We start from the raw sequence: 24268 nt of genomic DNA on the forward strand, positions 1-24268 counted from the left end.
ACATTCCTGTATTTTACAAAAACTTTTATCCTATTCTTTTTAAATTGCATAAAAATGTGAAATACCCAGGGATAAAGTTAGTATGCAGTACTATTAATCATGCAGGTTGTTAGGTATATTAAAAATTAATTATTCGGTAGGAAAAGGAAGCCTACATAAGGGGGAAACACAAAGGGTTTCTAAGGGAAAGGAATAAAGAACAATAAAACATTAAAAATAACATAATATTTAATATCTTTTAATAATAGTAATTGGGTCAAATAACTTTTTAGAATATAGCGATTAGGAGCAGACTATCTCTACCTGATTAAGTCACACAAATTCCCATGACAATAGGGCCAGTGACACAAATTAATGATGAGTGGTAAGAAGGGAAGGCAACAAGTTGATAGACTAAATTATGACTGATCTAAGACACAAGTTTCCCTTATCTTTGGAAAATAAAATTCAAATACAGTCCAGAGGAAACAGCCCTTTGGAGATAGCATTATTACATACATTATCTTTGAAATCAGTCCAGGAACTATTAATATGAAGACATTAATTTTACAAACTAATATAAATTTGGAATGTTCAAGTAACAGCAAAGCATTTTATTTCAGAGCAAAATATATTAAAAAATTTAAGTCAAATGTAAAACAATTTTATTTTAATTCAGAGTAACCTACATTGATGTAATCATGAATAATCTTTATTTTACCAAAAAGTAAACTAACTAGAAAAGCACGGACTTGAAAATCTGCATAGTGCCCTCTAGATGAACCATTTCCTACAAGTATAAATACTTACCTTTGCATATGTTGTGTTGTCTGCAAACTGAGACAATATAATTTGTGGGCTTTTTAAATCAATACTTGCCATTCCTATTTCACCTCTGGCAAACCCTCTCCCTTCTACAACAGCTACAATAACTGATGGAGAGTGTGCAGAAACCGCAGATGAGGATGTAGCTGTTAAAAAAAATTTTTAACAAAATGTATAAACATTAATAATAATACTTTCTAGTTCCTCCTCATAAGATCTCAAAGCACGAAATCTAGGACACAACTATTAATAATCCAAGGAAAAATCTTGTTTTCCTCAACAAAAAATAACTTCTCATAACCAGACCAAATAAAAATGTTAATTCTGTAAGTATTTTGTCAAAACTTAACTTCACATTTAAAAATGATAAACTTACATATTGTCTTATTTTGCACTTTAGTGGAATGAAATCATAAAGAAACACTAAATTTCGGATCAGAAAATAGCTTTTCTTACTCTGTCATTTAAAAGCTATATGAATTTAAGCAGATTATTTCTTAATAAATCATATATAAAAATATAATGCAATAACTACCCTACCTAACTCGAGTTGGCTGGATCAAACATATATATGAATGTATTTTATAAAGTATAAAACATTACACAAGTATAAACTCCAATTATAAAATACCTGTGTAATATTAGATATTTTATTAACATACCAAGAATGTTCTAAGTTCTTTGCTTGGATTAACTTATTTGTCACAATGATTCTATCAATGGACATCATTATTTTTTCCATTTACTTCTAAGGAGACTGAGGCATGAATGAAGCCAGTAGAATTTGTACATAGGCAGCCTAGTTCCTGAGCTAGTGTCCTTAACCACTACATATATTACTGATTTCGAGATCTGTGCCTTACGGAACATAAATATGCAGGTCAGTAGTTTAACCTTCCTAAAGCTACCATTTCTTCATCTGTATGTTAACTGGAAATACCAAATCTTTTTCAAAGTTTTGTAAGAATTAAACATAATATAGAAGTGTTTTGTAAAGTATATGAAATTATAAAGCATTATTCATAGATTTTAAACATCAGGCTAAACATACTTAAAATCTTATTTTCAAAGAAGCAAAATTGTCTTTTATTCTCTTGTCAACTTTTCATTATATCCCTTTTAGCCCCTCCTTTCCCTCCCTAACCTAGATTCATTTTTTCTTTTCCATTCTTCTATTATAATACCTACAAAATTATTTACACATTTATGTTATCTTAGTCAGAAGTCAACTTAAGAGTTCATTTTAAAAATCTATTGTGCTCAGAACCTTTTTTGCCATGAAAGCCTTGTGATACATAGTGATTGAGTTTATATTAAATCTACAGAAGTCAGTTTAAGTTCTGCAATCAAATATGAACTTCCTATTTTTAACTTGAAAATAAATACCAAATTCCAGTGCAAATTCAGTACACTCAGAAGACATCTCCTTTAAACTTTAAAAAGAACATTTATACTGTTATCTCTCTGTTATAAGTAATACTATAATGAGCATCATAGCATACATAAAGCTTTTTTTGGGTCTCTTATTATTTCCTCAAAGTGGATCCTTAGAAGTCAAATTACTGGAAGAAAGGAAAACTGTCTAAAGGATCTCATAAATATTGCCAAATTTCTTTTCAGAATTGTACCAATTTTTAATTTCATCAACAGTATATGAGAAAACCCAGTCTTGCTGAATCTTTACCACTACTAACCTCTATAATGTATTATTATTACTATTGTTGTTATTGTTATTACTATTGACCAATCTAATGACTATTGCTTAAATTTATATTTTAAAAAATTACTCTCAAAATTGAACATGATTTAATATATTCATTTGTTTTCTATATTTTGAGATGCTTACACCTTTTACACAATTTTTTCTGCATTCTAATGTTTTTAATCTGTTTTTATGAGAATTTTATAAATCAATGACAATAATTTAGTTGCTACCAATCTTTCTTTTTTTGATATCAAAAAGGTTTCTGTATAGACAATTTTTCCCTTTATAATTTCTTCCATTGCTTTTCTGCTAAGAAATTCCTCCTTCATTGAGATATTTGATATACATTACTATTTTCTTCTAACTTTTTTGAGTTGTTTTGTTCATTTTGAACTTTCATTTGGGCAGAACGATGAGCAATATATTTGGTTCTCCATCATGTCTGGAATGAGAGATAACCCAGAAGTATAGATTCGGACTCATTCATGAGCAGTTGCTAATGGGTTAGCTGGGTGGTCAGGGACCTGGAAGAAACAGGGTTGGAAGATACTGACAAGGAAAGTTGGGGAAGAAGTATGTGGATGAATCTCTTCTATTGGGAGTAGTCTTTGAAAATATCTGACTCATGTGAATGCTCACCAAAGGGCACCCAATGTAAAGGAGACAATAATAGTGGACAAAATAATACACTCTGTTGATTATTAGCCTCTTTTCCCATCCACTCCAGTGTTTCCTCAATAGAGCCATGAACAAATTGGCCATAGTAGCAAGAATGGAGGCTATATGCATGGGCTCAACGACATGAACTTTCTCTTCTGCCAACAGCAGAGATCAACATGCCCATATATCACCATTCCGCAGGGGCAAAGCACACCACCTCATGGTAGGTTGATTACACTGGATTTCTTCCATCAAGGAGGGAGCTGATATTTGCCCTCACTGGGAAAAAACACACATTCTAGATGTGAATTTGCCTTCCTTGCCCACAATGCCAACATCCCCATCTATGAAGTGACAGAGTACCTGATCCACCATTATGGTATTCCTTACAACATTGTATCTGATCAAGGAACTCACTTCACAGCAAAAGAAATACATACATCAATGGACTCAGGCCATTGAACCAACTGGTCTTACCACATTCCCCATCACCCAGAAATGCCTGGCTTAGTTGAAAGGCAGAATGACTTATTGAAGACCCAGTTACGGTGCCAACTGGGAGACAACACCCCAAAAGATTGGGGTTCCGTCTTACATGATGCAGTTTCCACTTTGAATCACAGGTGCTGTATTATTTCTCATAACCTTCCTAAAGAATGTTGCTTCCCATCCTGACAAACTTGAGCCCTGCTGGTTTGGAGATCTTAGTCTCCACAAGGTTACTGGTTCCCCAGGTGACACAACAACGGTTCCACCGAATTGGAAGAAGAGACTGCCCCTTGGCCATTTGGGGCTCCTTATTTATGCTACTGAACCAACAGGCAAAAAAGGAGGGGGTTATCTATCGATGGAGTAATCGATCCTTATTGCCAAGGGGATATCACGTTGCTAAACACAATGCAGGTAAAGTAGATTTTGTATGGAACCCAGGGGATTCTCTTAGGCACCCTTTAGTATTTCCAATAGAAAAGGTTAATGGAAAACTACAGACACCAAAAAGAGGCAGAGTGACAAAGGATCTAGACCCTTCAGGAATGAAGGTTAGGGTCATTCCACCATTATTGCTGCTAGTAAGGGAAATATGGAATGGGTAGTGGAAGAAGGAAGCCATAGATATCAACTAAAGCCTCATGACCAATTATAGAAACAAAAACTGTGGTAGCTTTGGATATTTTCTCTATGCTTTGTCATATACATGTTTATTTATATAAACTAAACATTTTCTTCTCTCTTTTTTCAATTTAAAAAACTTTATGCACAAGTTATTGGAGGACTTTACAATGTAATCTTTAAGTAATAAAATATTCAAAGGGACCATGACTGATTTTGAGATAATTAATATACAATGACTGTTGGGACTATGAATCTTGTCATTTTCGGAAAGAGTGAGAACTCCCTCACTTGTAAGTACAGATGTATATATTCTGTTACATAGAAATAGTCATTTTATTGTTGTAAGAGTCCAAATGTGTGTAGAATGGCATATATGGAAGTTGAATAGCCAAAGGAGTTATGCCAGTTATCAATTTATTGTCACTCAACTCCAAATTCACATTTCAATATAAGCTCTGCAATAATGGACAGAATTCCTATAAGCCTTTCTCCTTTAAAGTGTGCATAGTGTTTTCTCAGTAGAAGGCACTGGAGGGACTGTGCAGGATGAAGGGCTTTCCTGCAATTTTCACTGCAGCATGGTGGGCCAGCAGTGTAGGTATGGAGACATCTGGTGGTGATGTGCCCAGCTGTACACCCAGAATATGCTGTCCTTGGCAATCACACAGACTCAGCGGGCGTGGTAACAACCTTTCCACAGCCCTGTTGATACAGATATCCTGCACTCCAGGCCTTCTGCCCATAAACTAATTCCCTCTGCTCTTTCACTCTCTTCTCAAGTCTGCCCAGTCCTCTTGATGTCACTGCCCTCCCAACAGGGAGACTGTGTGCTCCAGGCCTCCAAACCACTCCCACTGCACAGCTACATTCCCGCCACCAGCTGTAGTTCACCCACCCTGCCTGCTTCCTGTTTGCCCTGGACAGCAAGCCAGCTCTGGCCTACCCAATCTGCAGGCACTACTGAAACTGCCATTCAGTGGGTTCAACTTCACCTCCTCCAAAGAGGTCTGTGTCCCAGCCTTGGGAGATGGACTGCAGAGGGTCCCCACTTCCAAGTTCGACCTCCTGGGAGTCACCTCAGCCCTAGAGGCCCTTACGGAGTTTTCTTATATCCTATAGCTACTTTTTTTATCATAGCTTAAGAATTCTTTATATTAAATCTCCCCTGTTTAAATCATTGTATGGTTCTACTTCAGTTTGGATCCTAAGTGCTACATTCTCTGCCTCCATGGAGTTTATAGTCCAGCAAAGACAGACAATTAAAAAAAGATAATTAACCTCATTAATAACAAGGAAAATGCAAATTCAGATTATAGTTAGGTAGCATTTCACAGCTGCTAGACTGGTAAATATTAAGGAGTCTGACTATACCAAATGTTGGATAGGATGTAGATCAACAAGAACTCACTGCTAATAAGAGTGTACCTTGGTAGAACCTTGGAAGAACAAACTGTCATCATTTTGTAAATGTATATATTTATAAACCTTGTAACCAAGAAATTCCACTGCATGTACTTTAAAGAATGCTTACACACGTAGACCTATCTCACTCATTTTCCCCTCAAGAAAATCAAAATTTAGATTAAAACTAAAATCTAAATATTAAAAAAAACCCCACTCAATAGTATTATCAGAATCAACTTCTACATTTAAACATCATATAAAAGGACAGGCATTCTCTTTCTTGTGGGTTTTTTGTCAAAATGGTAAAAATAATGTAAACCTGCATTTATTAACAAACAATATCACAAACTACATAGCCTTATTAAGCTAGCCTCAAATTATGGATATGGCTAAACTGACGCATTTATCGTTCAGTCTTCCATATGAGTTGCAAATAACTTCAAATTAACTTAGCTACACTAATTCATAATTTACAAAACTTCAAATGTTTCAAAAGATCACCTAGGCCAATATTCCACTCATTTTACCTGAATATCCCATTTGCGGTGTCCAACTTTTATAACCTGATTTCTGGGGATTTCCAGCAGACAATGGAGTTTTTAGTATTTGAGGATAATTACTATCTCGCACAGAGGATGAGCTTGTCCCAAGTGTAAAATTTGATGCAAATGTGTTTTCTGCATGAGATCTTTTGTTTTTAAAGTATGAACCTAAATTCAAAAAAATTAAATATCAGTTCTTAAAGATTCAGAATTATGCAATGTTGTATTAACCCCTATAATTGCTATTAAACGTCATCTGATAATGATTCTTTAACACTACAAATTATGACATTTAATAACATTACTAACAATCTTGTACTAAAATATAAGGTAAGGTGGTTGCTAATGTGGCTTCTGCTTATACAAGTTCACTGAGACTACTTTTGCTAAATCATGAACTACCTTCTAATTTTGAAATACACCAGGTATATTTACTTTATGTAGTAATTATGAGACCTCTTTTTCTCTGTTAATTTCTTCAGTGAAGCTCTCTCCTTCCACACAATTGGTGTAAAAAGTTGCAGGCTCATTTGGATTCAGTTCCTTGTGTAGGTACTTACCTATGATATAAGGTATTACCTGTTTTACAGGGTTGTCATAAAATTTGAAAGAATGTAAATAAACAGCCTAGCACAGTGTTTTGGCACATAGAAGTTTTTAAAAATATATACATACTAGGTCTCTTTCCTCCTCTTCCCCTCCATTTCCATGGTAACTCTCTATCTTGATTCTCCTTAAACCACTTCTTTTTAGTTTCCTTCACCAGGTCCTTTTTCCTCTGTCTGCCCTTTAACTGTTGGCGTTCCAAGGTTCAACAGTTTTTTTCACTTTCTCTCACAAATCAAAACTGTACACTTTCTCTGGGCATGGTTTCTATTAATATCTATTTCCTGGCAACTCTCAAACCTTCATGTACAGCTTTAACTCCTCTCCTACACTGTAAATCATGAGTCAACAAACTTTTAAATAAAGGGCTGGACGGTAGATATTTTAGACTCTGTGGGCCATGCCATCTGTCACCATTACTCAACTCTGACACTATCACAGGAAAACAGCCATAGACAATGAGTAAGTGAAGGAACAGGGCTGTGTTTCAATAAAACTCTACTTCTGGATACTGAAATCTGAATTTCATATAATCTTCATGTCACAAAATATTATTCTTTTATTTTTTCAACCCTTTAAAAATGCAAAAACCTTTTTTAGGTCTATATCTGCATTGTTCAATATAGTAGCTACTTGCCACATGTGGCTATTTATATTAAATAAAAGTTAAAATTCAGTTTAGTCACACTAACCAGATTTCAAATGTTCAAAAGCCACTTTTGCCTAGTGGCTACTATATTCGTTCGACAGCACAGATATGCAATATTTCAACTATCACCACAGAAAGCTCTATCTAGGTTCCTATATCTAACTACTCTTTGGATGTAAACCTTTAGATATTTTCCCAGAACTTTTAAATGTCCCAACGTGAACTCATTACCTTTCCCTCAAAATTTATTTTTCTTCACTACCAGTAATGGTCAATTGTACCATCTTGCACCCTGTCACATAAGACATAAACTTAGGAGTCATTCTTAATTCCTCTTTCATCAATCCAAACATCCAGTTGGTGACCAAATCTCGCAATTTTTTTTTTACTATCACTAAAATTTCTCTCCATCTTCACTCCTCCTAGACCATTTTAAGCCTGTATCTTCTTTGAGCCTTTCTCAAAAGCCTCCTCATTGTTCTTGCCTTCAGTATTATGCCTCTCTAATCCATTCTTCACATCATTACCAGTGATCTTTCTGAAAAAGAAATTCCACCATATGTCTCCCTTTCATACAATTCCTCAGTGACTCACCATATCTACCATAAAATAAAATCTAACTTCTTTGTATGGGTCCCAGGAGGACTCAATGACACATTCAAACTAGGATAATTTGAGGAGAGTTTGATAAAGGCCAATATTTACAAAGATGTATACAGGGTATCATCATAAAGAAACGTGCAGAACCAAGACAAAGGAGATTCCATTACCATCCTGAGACTTAAAGGAGCTAAGGGAGTGGTTGCTAGAAACTAGAGACAGAAAGGGCTGTTTCTTACTCTCAGGTTACTTTTAGACTCTAAGCCCCCCTCCTTGAAATTTATTTGTCTTAGTTCTCCTCCAATTTCCTTGACCTCTGTTTTGCTGTATTTTCTTTACCTTCTCTCCTCTGGCTTCAAATTCATATAAAGCCCAAGTTTCTTAGCCCTAGATCCATATATTCAACTGCCTTAATATGAATATATGGATACCCCAGAGGTTCTTCATACTCAGCATATCCATAACAAAACTCATCATTTTTCCTCTAAGTTGCTTCTCCTACAAAATTCCCTTTACCAAGAAATAGCACTAACATCTACCCACTCACCAAAGCCAGAGACCCATTTTTGGAATGGCAGACAAAACCTATTTGACTCCCAGACTGAATTCCTGCAAGTACTCCAAGTTTATCTACATTGAAAAGAAATAGTATATCAGCTCACCCTTCTGCTCTAGCTTTATTTGCAGTCTGCAAACATGACATGCTGTATCATACTTTTCCTGTGTCTTTGCACGTCTTCCTTTCTTAAAAATGAACTCTGGTTTTTTCTCCTCCTTTCATTTAGCTGACATTCTTTGTCTTATTTATCCTTCAATACTAGTTCAAGTTGAACTTCCTTTGCAAAATTTCTTTTGCCACTTTTGCTCCCCTTATTACATACCTCAGGATCTGTAAACACCTCAAATAAAATTCTTTAAAAATTATACTTATTGATTTTTGAGTCTTCCATAATGAACCATAAGTTCCTTGAGAATATTATTCTCAGAATAATTATTATTAACATTTAATTTACAGAATGTTATTCTTTTGTCCCCATCTTACATAGTGAGACAAGCCCCAAAATAGATGAAATAGCTATGTTAGGAGCTGAGAATAATATGCTATATCATACCTCTGTGCCTTTGCACTTGTCTTTCTTATAAAAAAAAAACTAATAATTTGGGAACTAACAAAACTGAGCATACTTCTCTGGAAGGTAGGTGAAAAACAGGAGAGTAGAATTAAGGAGACCAATTTAAGAGTGTTCAAAAGAAGCCTGGTCAAGAATAAAAATACAGTGAAAAGGTCACTGAAAAGTAACCACTGGATTTGGCATGTTTAACACCGAGTTGCAACGTTGCGTGGAAAAAATGGTTTTTCCATGGAGAGTGAACGAGTAAAAATAACATGCATCTTGTCTTGAGGGACATTTTTCATACTAAACATATGATTCAACTGAATTAGATGAAACGTTAAATTTAGCCTATTTTCATGGCATCCTGGAAGGACTGAGAGACTTAAGGTCAGGAGCCAAGACGTTCACCACTCCTGTAACCAAACTCATGCACAAATCCAGTCATCTGTCATATACAGACAGGGAGGAGGGATGTTATTGAGCCGGGCTCAGAACTCAGCCATCTGCCATCGCAGCCTTGTAACAAAACCAATCCGAATTAGAGTCCAGCCCTTTAATCACGCAGACCCCGCATATTCCCAAAGCGCCTGCGCTCAACTCCGACCACCTCAACTAAAATTTCTCTATGGTAACCACCAACCGCGGCTCCCTGAACCTCCGGGATTCACACAGCCACTCCTTGCCTTGAGCGGGCCGGGCGCCTGGCGGGTGCTGAGGGAGACTGCTGCTGCTGCTCCGGTCGCCCGCGGCTCCCGACGTGCCTGGAGGCGTGGACCCAGACGGCTGGGCTGAAGGGCGGCTCTGGGGCGTCTCCTGGAGTCCGAAGTTGCAGCGGGGACCCTGTGACCGAGCCTCCGCCAATGCAGAGGCGGAAGGCGAGGGTGGTGACATCTCAGGCCGCAGCATCCTCACAAACTCTCAGAAACAAGTATGAGAGTTCTGAGCGCCACTTCGTGTAGCTGAAGAATCGAAGCAACGCGGGAAAGAGCGGGAACCCGAGACGCATGCGCACGGACGCACAGCAGAGCGCAGGCGCAGTCCCAGCTTCCCTCATCCACTCAGCTCCCTGACCTCCCAAACCCAACTCCCGGTCTACACAGGTAAGTGTACTCTCCGCAGGCCCAGTAACCTCCCGCAGAATTTGGTTATAAGATTAATCTTCAGGTATCAGCCGAAAAGAATTTAGGGCCCATCAACAATCAGCCAACTTAGTATACCCATTACTCACAACGCACCCTATTTCCCTTATCACAAGGGGTTTGGTGCTAACATTCCTGACGCACCTTCAAATACACTAGATTCTTTTTAATTACAAATTGTGCATCACTGTGCATCCAGTACCTGTGACAGTGGAAACAAATTTAATGCTCACATTCGTACAAACCATCTTAACATTGGCCTCGTTGCTAAAGAGGTCGTTAGCCCCTTAAAGTTTAAATATCCGGATACAAGGCTATTATCACTGCAAGACTGCACTCACCCAGAAAGCACAGGGATAGGTCCACAGTACAGTAGGAAACCAGAATCTCTTGAGCAGTTTAGAAGTTTCCAACCTCTCAATTTTTAGTACCATGGTTTCACACCATAAAAATCACCCACATGCAATGACGATGGTCCTCAAAACTCCAACTGCCAATGATGCCATTTAAATAAAATTATGTTCCATCCAATGACTTCCAAATTTTCAGAAATACTGGCAATTCAACTCAAACTCTGATTCAAAGTAGTGAACTGTCAAAACAAGCTAGACATTTCAATCTCATCACCATTCATGTGTAGAATTATTCTTAAAATGACTTACACGGGGTATTGCAAACATGCTTGTGAAAATTTCAACTTCCATCGAGAAAAATGTTCATTAAAATACTTTATATTCACCAAGAATGTAAGCTGTGTTTATTTTAGTCTTTCTGAATATAAAGGTAGAAAACATGGCAACTATCAACTATTCCCTTATTGGGTGGGAGAAAAAATAAGCCAACATCCATTGGCATTCTGACGTAAAATGTTAAAAAGTGGGAATAGATGAGTTCAGACTGCAGTCCTAGTCTAAAATGGTCAACTGTCACCTAAATTATGACCAATTCAGCAACCACAAACCTATGAAATATTCCCAAATTCCAACAGCCATTTATTTGCACCTTTTAATTCGCATGAGGTTCATCAAGTTTTATCAGTTAACATTCTCATTAACACAGACCAATTTACATTAACTGTATTTATTTATATAACATGAAGGGAGTACATGGAAAATTCAGACTGAACAAAGACTTCAGCTAAACAGTTCAACTAAGCTGTTAAGGAGAGAGATAAATTTACAAATACAATGAAGCATAAACAAAATATTGTACTGAGAATAACAGCATTCCTGAAGAAAACAAAGCTTAAGATACAATAAAGGTTTTTTTACAGTATGTATAATTACAATAATTTATTAAAATTAATTGACACAATTCATTTACAAAATATTAACACAGTAGTAGTCATCAAGTTTGCTAAGCACTTCAAATACCAAAACATTAAGAAGGCAAACTATACTATGCAACTTTTGCATCGAGGGATTTAAATCTAGCTCACTAGTTCAGGCTGAACATTCACTCTCCGAAGTACTTCTTCAGGCATGCAAAAAACAGGACTAACAGGCTTAATCTGTTCTTCTCCCAAAAGTGACAATCCAGCAATTCCAAATAAAGTATGAAAAGGATCTACCTATTAAAAAAAAATAATTTGTAGAGAATTACAGAATGAAAACTTCTAAAACTCTGCTTGGTGTAACAGTGGTAATAATGGAGCCCACTGTATTTACTTCCTTTACTTCAAAGTATGCTTAATGTTTCCTGAAATAAAGATACGTTCAAATTGTGGGTTTTAAACACAGAACCTGGTCTACACTCTCATTTCTTGGCAATAAGTAACCAGAAATTTCTTTAATTTGTTTTATCTTTCATTATTCTCAAATAAAATTATACTTGCCATATCTCCTGGCCTGTCTGCAAATCCTCCTGTTTCTTCATCTTGGCATGCTAAGATGAAACTGCGCAGTTTCTCTCTATCAATCCAATGAAGCCTTCCAATTATCTTTAGGGAAGCCAACACCCACCACGAATAGCATACATCTGGTAACTAGGAGGAAAAAGCCAATAAATGTTGCCACAATTTTATTTACTAATCAAAATACTAGGAGGGGGAGGGGAAATCGCGATATACCAACAATGAGTGTTTGAAACACTGAAATCCAGAAATACAACTACTTAGGATTAAAGATAATCACTGGAAAAGACCAAACACTTCATTCCACAGAAATCCAGGTTAAATGTTTCAGTTTCAGTACTCAGTGACAACCATCCATCTACCTAATTTCTATCTGCAATGAATGCCCATATCAGGCCCTTATCCAAGAGGCTGGCAGTAAGGCTCATGAAACCTATGGTGATATCTTGCTCCATTGCCCTCGGTAGAGCATTTTCAACAAGCGCTCCTCAAAATATGTAACTTAAGAAATACAGAAGACCCCACCTTAGACTAAGAAAAACTCTTCATTTCCACAAGATCCCTGGGTGATTCAAAGGCATGTTAAAAACTGTCCTAGATTCTGAAGTGCAGGTTCCTAGCAATCCCCACATCCATCCATTTTCTTCTAATTCTTGAAAGTTGCCCAGGTTTTTCATTAGATCTTAATAAATCACTTGTGGTTATTTCCCTACCGATTAACTTACTCAGAAATATCAAGTAAGCGACAGAGAAACGGAGAAGATGGCGGAGTAGAAGGACGCGCGCAGGTCACCCTCTCCCACAAATACACCAAGACCCACATCTACAGACCCACTCAGCCAACAAGAGCACCTGCGGAACTCCAACAGAACATCGCCCTCTTCAAAAGATAAAGATGCCCAAAATCTGGTAGGAGAAAAGGAAAAAAGAAAGAACAAAAGGCAAAGCAGCGCAGGACGGGTCCCGCGGGGAGGGAGCGGCAAAGGAGGACTGGCGCTCGCTCGCTGGGTCTCCCCTCTCCAACTGAGAGGCCAGCGGGACGGAGGGGGAGCCTCCGAGGCTCAGATCTGTAAAGAGCAGCCCTTGACTAACAGAACTAAGTTAAACAGGCACAGAGCGTCCCCCCGACACCCAGCCTGAGACGCGGGCCGGCAGCGGCGGGCAGGGCCAGGCTGCACAAGCCAGGCGGAGGACGGAAGTGGCTGCATGGAGGCAGCCCCGGGGGAACGCAAGGGGCTGCGCGCCCTGGCTGTGGGTGCACAAGGTAGAACAACCTGGGCCCTCCATAAAACAGCAAGGTTGATGTGCTCTCCGGGGAAGGGTGCACACCCCCATCTCTGAAAACCCGCGGTAAGTTTTCGGGTGAAGAGAGGCGGGGCTCAGGCACAGCCGCCATATCCTCCGCGCTGAGCACTCAGGCGGGGGCGGGGGCGAAACCTGCATCCGCACGGAAGGGCTTAGCAGCCTCAAAGGCCAGACTGAGACTAGCCTGCAGCCCGGGGCAGATAGGATCCACACTGTTTTCAAACCCTCTTTCTCCCTTCTTTTAAAATTCTTTCTATTTTTTTTTCTTTTTTTTCCTAAGTTCTATTCCTAAATAGGCATCAGATAGATAAAATCCTTAAGGACCAAAATAAACAACTGATACTCCATAAACCACAGTGCCAAAGAGGTATGAGCAAGATGAAGAAGCAGAAAAACCTTTCCCAATTAAAAGAACAAGAGAAATCCCCTGAAAGAAAGATCAACGAAATAGGCATCGATAGCCTACTAGATCAAGATTTCAAAAAAGGAGTGATCGAATTGCTGAAGGAATTAAAAGAGATAGTGTTTAGAGATATAAAATATGTCAAAAATGAAATTGAAGCTATAAAGAAGAGCCAAGTAGAATGGGTAAACTCATTGACAGAGATGAGGAATGATCTAATAGCTGTGCAAAGCCGACTAGATAATGCAGAGGAACGAATTAGTGATCTAGAAGACAGGGCAATAGAAAGCACCCATTCAGAAGAACTACAAGAGAAGCAAATAAAAAATAATGAAAATAGCATAAGGGACCTATGGGATAATATAAAGCGTCCCAATCTTCGCATAATAGGGGTCCCAGAAGGAGAAGAAAGATCAAAGGGGATCGAAAAGGTTTTTGAAGAAATCATGACTGAAAACTTCCCAAACTTAAAGAAGGAATCAGATATCCAAGTACAGGAAGCTCAGAGGGTCCCAAACAGGAAGAACCCAAATAGACCCACACCAAGACATATGATAATCAAGATGGCCAGAGTCAAGGATAAAGAAATGATTCTAAAGGCAGCAAGAGAAAAGCAAAGAGTAAGTTACAAGGGAACCCCCATAAGGCTCTCAGCTGATTTCTCTACACAAACACTACAGGCCAGAAGGGAGTGGCAAGATATATTCAAAGCCCTGAATGAAAAAAAGATGCAGCCTAGGATCCTTTATCCAGCAAGGCTATCCTTGAGGATAGAAGGAGAAATAAAGAGTTTCACAGACAAAAAAAAGCTGCAGGAGTTTAGCAACACTAAACCCATACTAAAAGAAATATTGAAAGGGCTATTCTAAATAGAAAAGCAGCAGGATGCTACAGAAACGAGAAACACACAACTGGAAAGGTGATAACACATGAACTATAAATAAAGTAAACATGAAATTATAAAAGAAGACATACAAATCACTGAGAGTGGGAGAGGGAGGCAGGGAAATATAGAATATTTTTTTCTTTCTTTTTTAAATTTTTTTAACAGTAGGATGGGTTTGTGATCATGTTACTATCAGTTTAATAGAAACAGTTATAGTAATGGGTTGACAGATTTACAAAAAAGAGTAACCACAAGCCAAAAATTTACAAAGGAGTCACAAAAATTAAATAAAATCCATGATAATACAAAGGAAAATTACCAAACCACAAAAGGAAGAAGAAAGGAACAAAGAGGATATACCAATTCAACTGCAAAGATAAGTTCAAAATGGCAATAAACACACATCTCCTAAATGTCTATCAACAGGTGACTGGATAAAGAAGATTTGGTATATTTATACAATGGAATACTACTCAGCCATAAAAACCGACAACATAATGCCATTTGCAGCAACATGGATGCTCCTGGAGAATGTCATTCTAAGTGAAGTAAGCCAGAAAGAGAAAGAAAAATACCATATGAGATCGCTCATATGTGGAATCTAAAAAACAAAAACAAAAACAAACAAACAAACAAAAACAAAGCGTAAATAAAGGACAGAAATAGACTCACAGAGAGAATACAGACTTGTGGTTACCAGGGGGGTGGAGGGTGGGAACGGATAGACTGGGATTTCAAAATTGTAGAATAGACTACACTGTATAGCAGAGGGAAATAAACACAAAATGTTATGATAACTCAGAGAAAAAAATGTGACAATGAGTGTGTATGTCCATGAATAACTGAAAAATTGTGCTGAACACTGGAATTTGACACAACATTGTAAAATGATTATAAATCAATAAAAAATGTTAAAAAAAGATTATACTGTACAGCACAAGGAAATATATACAAGATTTTGTGGTAGCTCACAGCGAAAATGTGGCAATGAATATATGATGTTCATGTATAACTGAAAAATTGTGTTCTACACTGGAATTTGACACATTATAAAATGACTATAACTCAATAAAAAAATGTTAAAAAAAAAAAGAAATATCAAGTAAGCAAAATTAAAAATACAATGACCCAGATAAAAGCATCAACATGCCCTATTTTATTTTAGGTCAGGGGCTCAGCAGCCTACAGCCCTTCAGTCAAATCTAGACCACAACTGAATAGTTTGATTTTTAAACAGTTTTGTGACAGAAAAACAGTATGAAGTTTGTATGTGTGTACAGTAACTTTAATGGAGCATAACCATGCCCGTTTGTTTAATGTCTATGTCAGCATTTGCTCTTCAGGACAGTTGTGTAGCTGCAACAAGACCATATGTCCTACAAAGCTAATATATTTACCATCTAGTCTTTACAGACCCAACTGTGAGAGCAAGTGTGAGAGAAAAGTTGGGATTTTCCTTGAAGTAATAAAATTAAGATTTTAAATGAAAATGTACCCAATTTAAAAAAACAATCTCTTTGATTTGGCTAATTCTGTACTTTAGTGGACATGGATATATCTGTACATGATGCAAGTGGCCTTTGATTCACAGATATAAAGCTTTAATGCATAACCGGTCCCTTAGTGTAAGTCCAGAACTAAAAGGTTTGTAGAAATAGCTTCATTTCAAAATGCCTGAAAAATACAAGACCTTCAGAAGGATGGGGAGAAAGACCCTTTAAGAATTCATACTATAAATACAAATATTTTAAAGCCACGAGTATTTGCTGTTTTTATATTCTCCTTTAGGTAACTCTAGAGTCTAAAATTTCAGGGTAAAAAAAGACCAAGAGACATAGATCTGTCATTAAGGAGAATCAAACGGTACGATGCAATCTTTCCATGAGTGTCCTTTAAAGGAACACCAGAGTTAATAAGCATTTCAACTCCAGTTGTTTTACTTTTGCCAAGGGAATCTTTTAGGAGGTAGGCTGAAAAATTGCAATGGAGGAAGGTAAAGAGCTCAATATCAATTAACAGTATCAAAAAAATCTAAGACAAAGTGGTGCTCACTCAAGGTTATAAAACTATTTCTTATGAAACAATACCTTCTCTGGCCTTCCATTGAGTCCACCTGAGGGCAGCTGTCGTTCACAAAGCCACCAACCGAGTAAATCAGAATTTACTTGATGCAACTGACTAGTAATAGCCAGGAATCCTGTGCAACAATAGATCTAAAATTACAGACATAAAGTACATGTGTATAATAGTTTTTCGATAGTAATACAGTGATAAAAACTACTTAGATTGTCAAAGTTCTATTTTATGTCTAAAAGCTTGCTGACAGTGAACACTAATTGTAAATGTGTAAACACCACATAATTATTTGAATAAATCCCAACATACTATTACTAGGATCCAACTCTGCAATGAAATACCATTGTCAAAATTTCTTCATGGCTAGAAGCAAACCTTGACAATTATGTATGCAACCAAACAGGTGTCTGGGATAAGTAGGAAGAATAGTTTTCACATTTGCTTAGTTAAAATCTAATGGAAAATCAAAATGCATTTTTGCTAATTACAAAACTGTTTGCCTGGGTCACAGGGTTTCACCAACAGGAGACTATACAAAGCAAACAACTGTAAAATTGCCTTCCTCAGTAAGCAACACTTAAGTAACATTCCTTCTAACATTAACTTCAATTAAAATTAACTTTATAAAAATGATCATTAGATTTTAATCTGGATTATTAAATTACCTGCCCCGCATGAGATTCAGAACCTGGCCTGCAACCAAATCCACCATCAAAGTTCATACACGATAAAACAAATTCAATTGCCTTTTCCACATTAATAGCATCCAGCTTCCCCTGTAAACAGAGTAAAAAATGCCTATTAAATTCCAGAATGTTCACGTATGCTCAATCATTCCAATACGATATTTCAAACTTACCAACAAGGCCAAAGTTGCTACCGCACAAAAAGAGAATCTTGTATCAATTTCTCCTAAAAATAAAGGGATCACACCAAAACATTATTTGTTATCAGAGGCTTCTGGTCGTATTATATAGTACAATTAAAAGACAACCTGTACAACTACCACAGTTAAATTTCTAAGACTTAACATGTACTTTTAGGTCACCAGGAGAAAAGCTAAATCAAATCTTAAGGGTCATCACTTTACTTCTAAGTAAACTAAGGGCTAGAAAAATGCTTTGTCAAAAATATAGCAAATAATCTTAGGCTGCTTACAGAGTGCCCAGAAAGGGAAGGTAACTAACAAAACCCAAAGGACCAGCCAGTCAATTTCTAAGAATGACAATAAACTTACCCTATTACATATAGATTTTCACATCCCATGAAGCAGCTGGTCTCTCCGGCCTGCACTGTATTCAGCCCTAAAGCAGAGATATCTACGTTTATCACTACATTGAACACTCTTCCTTCCCTCCCTCCACTCAAATATTCAGTGAGTTTGTAAAGTTTTTTTAAAAAATATTTTCCCCCTTGCATGTAGTTTTTAAAAAACTTTACAAAGCCACCAAATATTGGGGAAAAATTTTCACCTACCTTATCTTTTAGACTGGCCCTCTCTGTGCCAGTACTCCTGTATGCTGACATAACTAGCACAGTGCATGCTGGAACTTCCAGCAGACCGTTAACTCCAGTTAGACCAGCTGCTTAGTGGGACCTGAAAAGACGAAAAACTTAAAAATTCTCCTTACAAATTATTAGCAAAGCCCCCAAAATTCATTGTACTTTAAAATCTTCAAAAAAGCTTATTACTATAATAAACACCAAAATAAGACATTTAAATATTGGTATTTTGGGTGCCATGAATTAAAATGAAATTACCCCAAATATCTCCAGCAAAAGAACCATCTTCTTTCTGTAGACTTTGAACATATTCCACAACTTTATTTACATCAATGACATTAATACTATCATACAGAGTAAGAATCTGTAACAAAAACAAACCATGGTAAGTACCTCTTCACACTGCTAAGTTGTTCTAATGATAATCCTCAACTACCTGCTGTCAAGCAAGTTCATGTCTATGCATATTGTGAACTTTTCTCAAACATGCAGACTATCCATCCTATACTACGCAACAGAATTACAGGTATTACCAACAAACACAAACCTTTAACCACAAAGCACTATTTTCTTACGTATAAACTGTGACTCAGCCTCCAAGATTCACATACTTAGACTTAAGCTCTTTTTTGTGGATCCTCACTTATATTAAAATTCCACTTAGTGATTTTCAAATATAAACATTTTACCAACCAAGGTCTCAGGGTAATTTCAGGATTTTCATCAGCTTTGGATTCAGCTAATACATGCCATCACATCATTGACCTTGTAGAATAGACTTCACTTGAAAAGATGTAGGTGACCTTTTAACATAGATACTGACCTTTGTCAGCTTCAATTTCTCCCCTCAGGTAAGAGAATACACTACACCAAGATGGCCCAATTTTAATTAGTATTTACCTGGACAGCACTAAGAGTATACAAAAGATGAGGATCATGTCCAATACTAGCACTTATTCCACCACACTCATGTTGACATGACTTAATAAATGTCAGAATTTCTTCTCTATTCATGCGATGTAGTTGTCCCATGAGATCCATTACAGTCAGACCCCAATAGATGCCACTCATTCTCAAATACTCGGACATACAGTACTCCTGAAATACAGAATTGCTTTAATGTGCAGGTTTGAATTGATGCCAAGTTAAAGAGACTGAACACACGAAGTTAAACGGCCATATTCTTACTATTTCACTTGATCCTAACACCATTAGTATTAAGTTTAAATTCGTGGCTCTAAAATGGCAGGGCAGGGATGGGGGGAGCACTACCTAAGCATATGTTAAACTCATCTGTGATATAACTAAGGCTTTAATCTCTCCAAAGAGCCAACCAAAACACTTCAAAGCATAACTACTTAACCAAATTGGCTACAGTATGAAAAATAAAATAGCTTAACAAAGGTTAATAAAGGAGACATAAAAAGTGGTATGAAGCCCATTAAATTTTGCATCACTAATCCATTATATCTTATAAGGTTTTAAATTGGGTCGGAAGACATAATAATTTGCTCTGAATCCAAATTCAGGGTTTCAAAAATTGGCAGTTGAGCACTAGATAAAAAGGCAGGGAGAAAAAAAAAAAATCAAGCCCTAACCATTTAGTCATCCAAGGAAAAAAAATAAACAAAGCCCCAACAACATCACAGCTACAAAGTTATGGGAATCTAACACTTAATTCAAGAATTCATCAATACGTGTTTTCCAACATGGTAAACAATTCAGCTCTTTGGATACTACAGGTGAAAACATTTATTTCCACTTAAGTTCATTAATTTCTTCTACAATTGTCCCAGAGAGGAAAATTGGGGAAACTATTCTTCAAAGTTTCAAACTTACGGTAAAACTTTTTCAAGGCCTCAGCGTAATTCTAGAGCTTCAAGTGATATTACACATCACAGTAAATTCAGGTAATACATGCCAACACATCATTGACCTTGAAAGCATTACCCCAACAACAAACACAAAACACAGAAATATATTCCACACCTCAAAATCCTTACAAACCTGGACAATGTCCAGGAATCTACTTTGTCTGCCAAAGCCTCTAATTAAGTATTGGTAAGAACCATAGTTAATTCTGAGGGCCCCTCAAACACATATATCCAATGGTACATTCACTTTATTCACGTCAAGGACAACTTCAGTCCTTGGCGTGCAAGAGTTATATACCATTTTTAAGAAACATGGACCTGCTTATGCAGAATGGTCTTTAAAAAAAAAAAAAACAAGACTTTCCAACACACAAACATACATACATAATCGTCTTTCTTTGAGCCATAGGATGCAATATAATCTGCATGCTTCTCCAATAATAGGGTATCAGGTGCATCTGACTTGATAATAACATCCTTCTGCGGTGTGCCCTTTCACAACAAAAAAGTTATTTCATAAATGTTTATAGTTTAATGTTTGGCCCCAGAGCATATATTCAAACACACGTCTGAACTTTACTTTGATTTCATCTTGCCATTAAAAAAACCTTCAATTTAAAAATTGCCTAGTCTCTGACCAAAAAGAAACTTAGGCACTAAGGCCCTCATAAAGATTCAGGTATTTTTCAGGTCTCAGAGTAATTCTAGAGCTAAAGTAGTAATAATCAACTTTAGATTCAGAATACATGCAAGCTCATCATCGATCCAAAAATTTATTACCTTCATCTGTCGCTGCTTATCTTTCACTTAAAGAGCTAAGCAAAATAAACACTGAGTATCAAAAGTTTACCAATTCAGGACAACTTACGATTTACATGTGGCAGAAAACAAGCTTAAGTATAATGAGAATTAGCAATCCCATAATTTGCAGTTAAATTCTTTAATAAAGTTTTATTAATCTTAGAAACTCAAATTCCCAAGCATCTTCTACGCATCCCTCAAAAAAGTTAAACAAGCAGCCCCTTTAGCGTCATCTTCAGCTTTTGTCTTAGCTCCTGGATTTTCAACAAGCCCCCACGTGATGAGGACGCTGCTCTAGTTCTCCACATTTCTTAACTAGGTCTTTGTAATTGTGACTACATTTTATTCATTTTAAGTAGGTCAAGATGATTACCATAACATTAAGTAGTGAATTTCCTTCATAGCCCACTAAAATTTACTAGATCTTCAATGAGACCATTTCAGTGACTTTGAGCCATCAAATATATACATACGGAACGAAAACAAAGTAGAGAGAGAAGGGAAAAAGAACTACCAACCGGCCCAGCTTTTTTGAGGGATTAAGAAATGGGGTCTTTGAATCCTAAAGCCCGCCCGATAGGCGGAAGTCTGCATAAAATTAGAAGCGGCCAACTGCGCCCAGAGGTCTGAAGAAAACGCTGAGTAATACCCTCTCTCGGAGCCCTCAAAAAAACCTTCCAAGGCCCGTGACTTAACCCAACTATTCTCCAATACCTGGTTAAACAACCCACTGGTAAATGAGCTGCTTAATATTACCCTACCCAGTCTCCTCCCGACACATCTGCACAGCAACTCAAAACACGTCCACACTCACCATTTCCAAAAGCGAAAAGAGAACTTGGCTTCTTCCCGGGTAGAGTTAGGCGGCACGCGCCTGCGCAGAAGCATCCCTCAGGTCCCCTCCACTCCCCGACATAGCTGACTACTCTGCTGCCTGAAGGAAGGAGCAGTTCCACGGCTGCCCTAGGACCCCATGGATTCCTCATAGCTGTCCTCGCTGCCTGCTCCCAAAGTTGTGGCGCCAGTTTTCTCCTACCGTAATCTCGGTTTGTTCGAAACAGTTTTGAGTAATATTTAAATACCTGAATAACTTCTAAGAAATAATTTATTCTTGAGGCTCTTTGAACTCCGAAGATCTGAAATGACTGGTAATCAATAGAGTTGCACATGGATAAATGTTCAATAAATGTTTTTTGCGTGAATGTAAGTGACATGTTCATATTCCCCTCCTGTTTGCTTTGGCCATTACGGATCCGACTCCCTCACCCCCCTACCCCCCCGACCTCACTTTAGGAGGTGCTAATATATTAAATATGTGGAAATTACTTTCGAAAAAGAAACACCATGTGCCTTTTATGAGCTTTCGACAGAATTCAGTTTTCCTAGGTGTGTTAATACACGTACTTCCAATTATTATTTCTTAGGACTTTCATACTTAAGCATTTTTGAGCACCCATTAGAAACTGTTGGCACCCCAAACCCTTAAAATGTATTGCATTTGGTAACGATTTCAAGGGTTCCTGACACAATATGTATTGGCTGTTAGTAATTGAGACAATGTTGACTCTACTATGATGATAGATTATTTCTCCCTGTAGTTCTGTTGCTAACCCCATTTATAGTTTGAGGCTACTTTATTAAATGCATTTATGTTTAGAATTATCTATTTCTGGTGAGTTGAGTCTTTCAAGATTAAGTGATGACCATCTCTAGCCCTAATAATTTTAATCTTAAAAAATCCGCCTTGTAATTTCCCCACTTTCTTTTGGCTCTGAATCACATAAAGGAGGGGTGCTGAAAGAGCAAATGTAGAAGCAGAATATTACATGTTCCACGCTCCATATTACATTTGTAAAATTGTATTACCTTCTATATATTTTGTGATGTCCCTGATTTCTTTATCCCTCCATTTTTGGATTCAGTTCAAGCAAACTAAATCTTGTCTAAAGTCTTAGAATTGCAGGCCTTCCTAAGTAGTTCCAGTAATGAAAGGAACTCTGGATAGGTAGGATGCAGGTGTATAAGTACTAGAATTCTGGAGCCTTTTAAAAGAAAATTTTTAGACAAAGTTGGAGATTAAAAACACTTAAAAATGTAAAATCCTGTCCTTAATTATGAACTGCAAAGAAGACCTTGAAGGTTAGCTGTTTAAAAAAAAAGAACATTTAAGACTTTTTTAATTGAATTATGGTTGACTTAAAATATTGTATTGATTTCTGATATACAGCAAAGTAATTCAGATATATATTCTTTTTCAGATTCTTTTCCATTATAGGTTATTACAAGATACTGAGTATAGTTCCCTGTGCTATCCTTGTTGATCTATTTCATATAGTAGTGTGTATCTGTTAATCACGTACGCCTAATTTATCCCTCCCCTCCTTCCCCTTTAGTAACCTTAAGTTTGTTTTCTATGTCTGTGAGTCTGTTTCTGTTTTGTAAATAAGCTCATTTGTGTCATTTTTTTTTAGATTCCACATGTAAGTGATATCATATATTTGTCTTTGACTTACTTCACTTAGTATGATCATCTCTAGGTCCATTCAGGTTGCTGCAAATGGCATTATTTCATTTTTTTTTATGGCTGAGTAGTGTTCCATCTGTTCTGATTTTTTTTTTAGAGATAAATAAATAGATGTGTTAGTCCCCAAATTAACAGAAGAATTAAAAATTAACTTATAATTCTTCAAATGAGCTAGACTTTAAGGAAAATCATTCTTATAGAAACTACTGGCTCAGAAACATTTAAAAATTAAAGTACATATAACTAAGACGAATCTTTGGACATATTAGATAAGTCTAGTAATTTGGGTTAAGGGGGAAAAAACAGCTATGTGTCTTTTCTGCTTATCAGTGTTAAGTATAAGTATAATGGGGGTTGAAATCCATTAATACTGAAATTACCACCTTTCACTGAGGCTAGAGTATTTCTATGTGTCTTTCAGAATTGCTGTTTTTTTGTTTTGTTTTTTTGTTTTTTTGGAGGGGGGAGGTAATTGGGTTTGTTTACTTATTCTTGGAGGAGGTACTGGAGAGTGAACCCAGGACCTCATGCATGCTAACCATGCGCTCCTCACTTGAGCTATACCCTCCCCTCTACACTTCATTTTTCACATGCTTGTTTCTAACTCCTCTGCAGAAATTGCAAATTTCTTGAAATCAGGGACTATATATTCTTCTCAGTAATGTCTTACTCCTAGCTGATACTTGATAATGCTTTTATATTCACTG

General features: G+C 36.9%; 2 protein-coding genes and 3 non-coding genes across 6 annotated transcripts in view; all 5 read right to left on the reverse strand.

Annotated features, from left to right (window-relative positions):
- The window catches only part of MSH4 (mutS homolog 4), a 53922-nt gene extending 42717 nt beyond the window's left edge, over window positions 1-11205 (reverse strand). Inside the window, exons 1-3 of the mRNA XM_010989044.3 lie at window positions 9882-11205; window positions 6214-6396; window positions 790-950 (exon numbers count right to left, since the gene is read on the reverse strand). Of these exons, the coding sequence (XP_010987346.2) occupies window positions 790-950; window positions 6214-6396; window positions 9882-10104 (567 nt within the window). The 5' untranslated portion in view covers window positions 10105-11205. The remainder of the gene's footprint in view (window positions 1-789; window positions 951-6213; window positions 6397-9881) is intronic.
- A 101-nt stretch (window positions 11206-11306) lies between these two features.
- RABGGTB (Rab geranylgeranyltransferase subunit beta) lies at window positions 11307-23595 on the reverse strand. 2 transcript variants are annotated; one of them, XM_064493446.1, is made up of 9 exons: window positions 23551-23595; window positions 20621-20728; window positions 19263-19460; window positions 18621-18726; window positions 17719-17771; window positions 17525-17635; window positions 16871-16996; window positions 12172-12321; window positions 11307-11907 (listed from the first exon to the last, which is right to left on the reverse strand). In XM_064493446.1, exons 1-9 carry the CDS (start codon window positions 23578-23580, stop codon window positions 11767-11769), a joined length of 1023 nt encoding a protein of 340 aa, XP_064349516.1. In that variant the 5' UTR covers window positions 23581-23595; the 3' UTR covers window positions 11307-11766. The 2 variants fall into 2 exon arrangements, with proteins under 2 accessions (XP_064349516.1, XP_031321267.1); XM_031465407.2 differs by lacking the exon at window positions 23551-23595 and adding an exon at window positions 21852-21953.
- LOC116157035 (small nucleolar RNA SNORD45) lies at window positions 19057-19128 on the reverse strand. The gene has a single exon (XR_004140997.1). It is a non-coding gene; the product is annotated as a small nucleolar RNA SNORD45 (small nucleolar RNA).
- LOC116157037 (small nucleolar RNA SNORD45) lies at window positions 20216-20299 on the reverse strand. The gene has a single exon (XR_004140999.1). It is a non-coding gene; the product is annotated as a small nucleolar RNA SNORD45 (small nucleolar RNA).
- On the reverse strand, window positions 20924-21002 carry LOC116157038 (small nucleolar RNA SNORD45). The gene has a single exon (XR_004141000.1). It is a non-coding gene; the product is annotated as a small nucleolar RNA SNORD45 (small nucleolar RNA).
- Window positions 23596-24268: the final 673 nt, after the last annotated feature.

The sequence above is a fragment of the Camelus dromedarius genome, chromosome 14, assembly GCF_036321535.1.
Source record: "Camelus dromedarius isolate mCamDro1 chromosome 14, mCamDro1.pat, whole genome shotgun sequence".
Lineage (NCBI taxonomy): Eukaryota > Metazoa > Chordata > Mammalia > Artiodactyla > Camelidae > Camelus > Camelus dromedarius.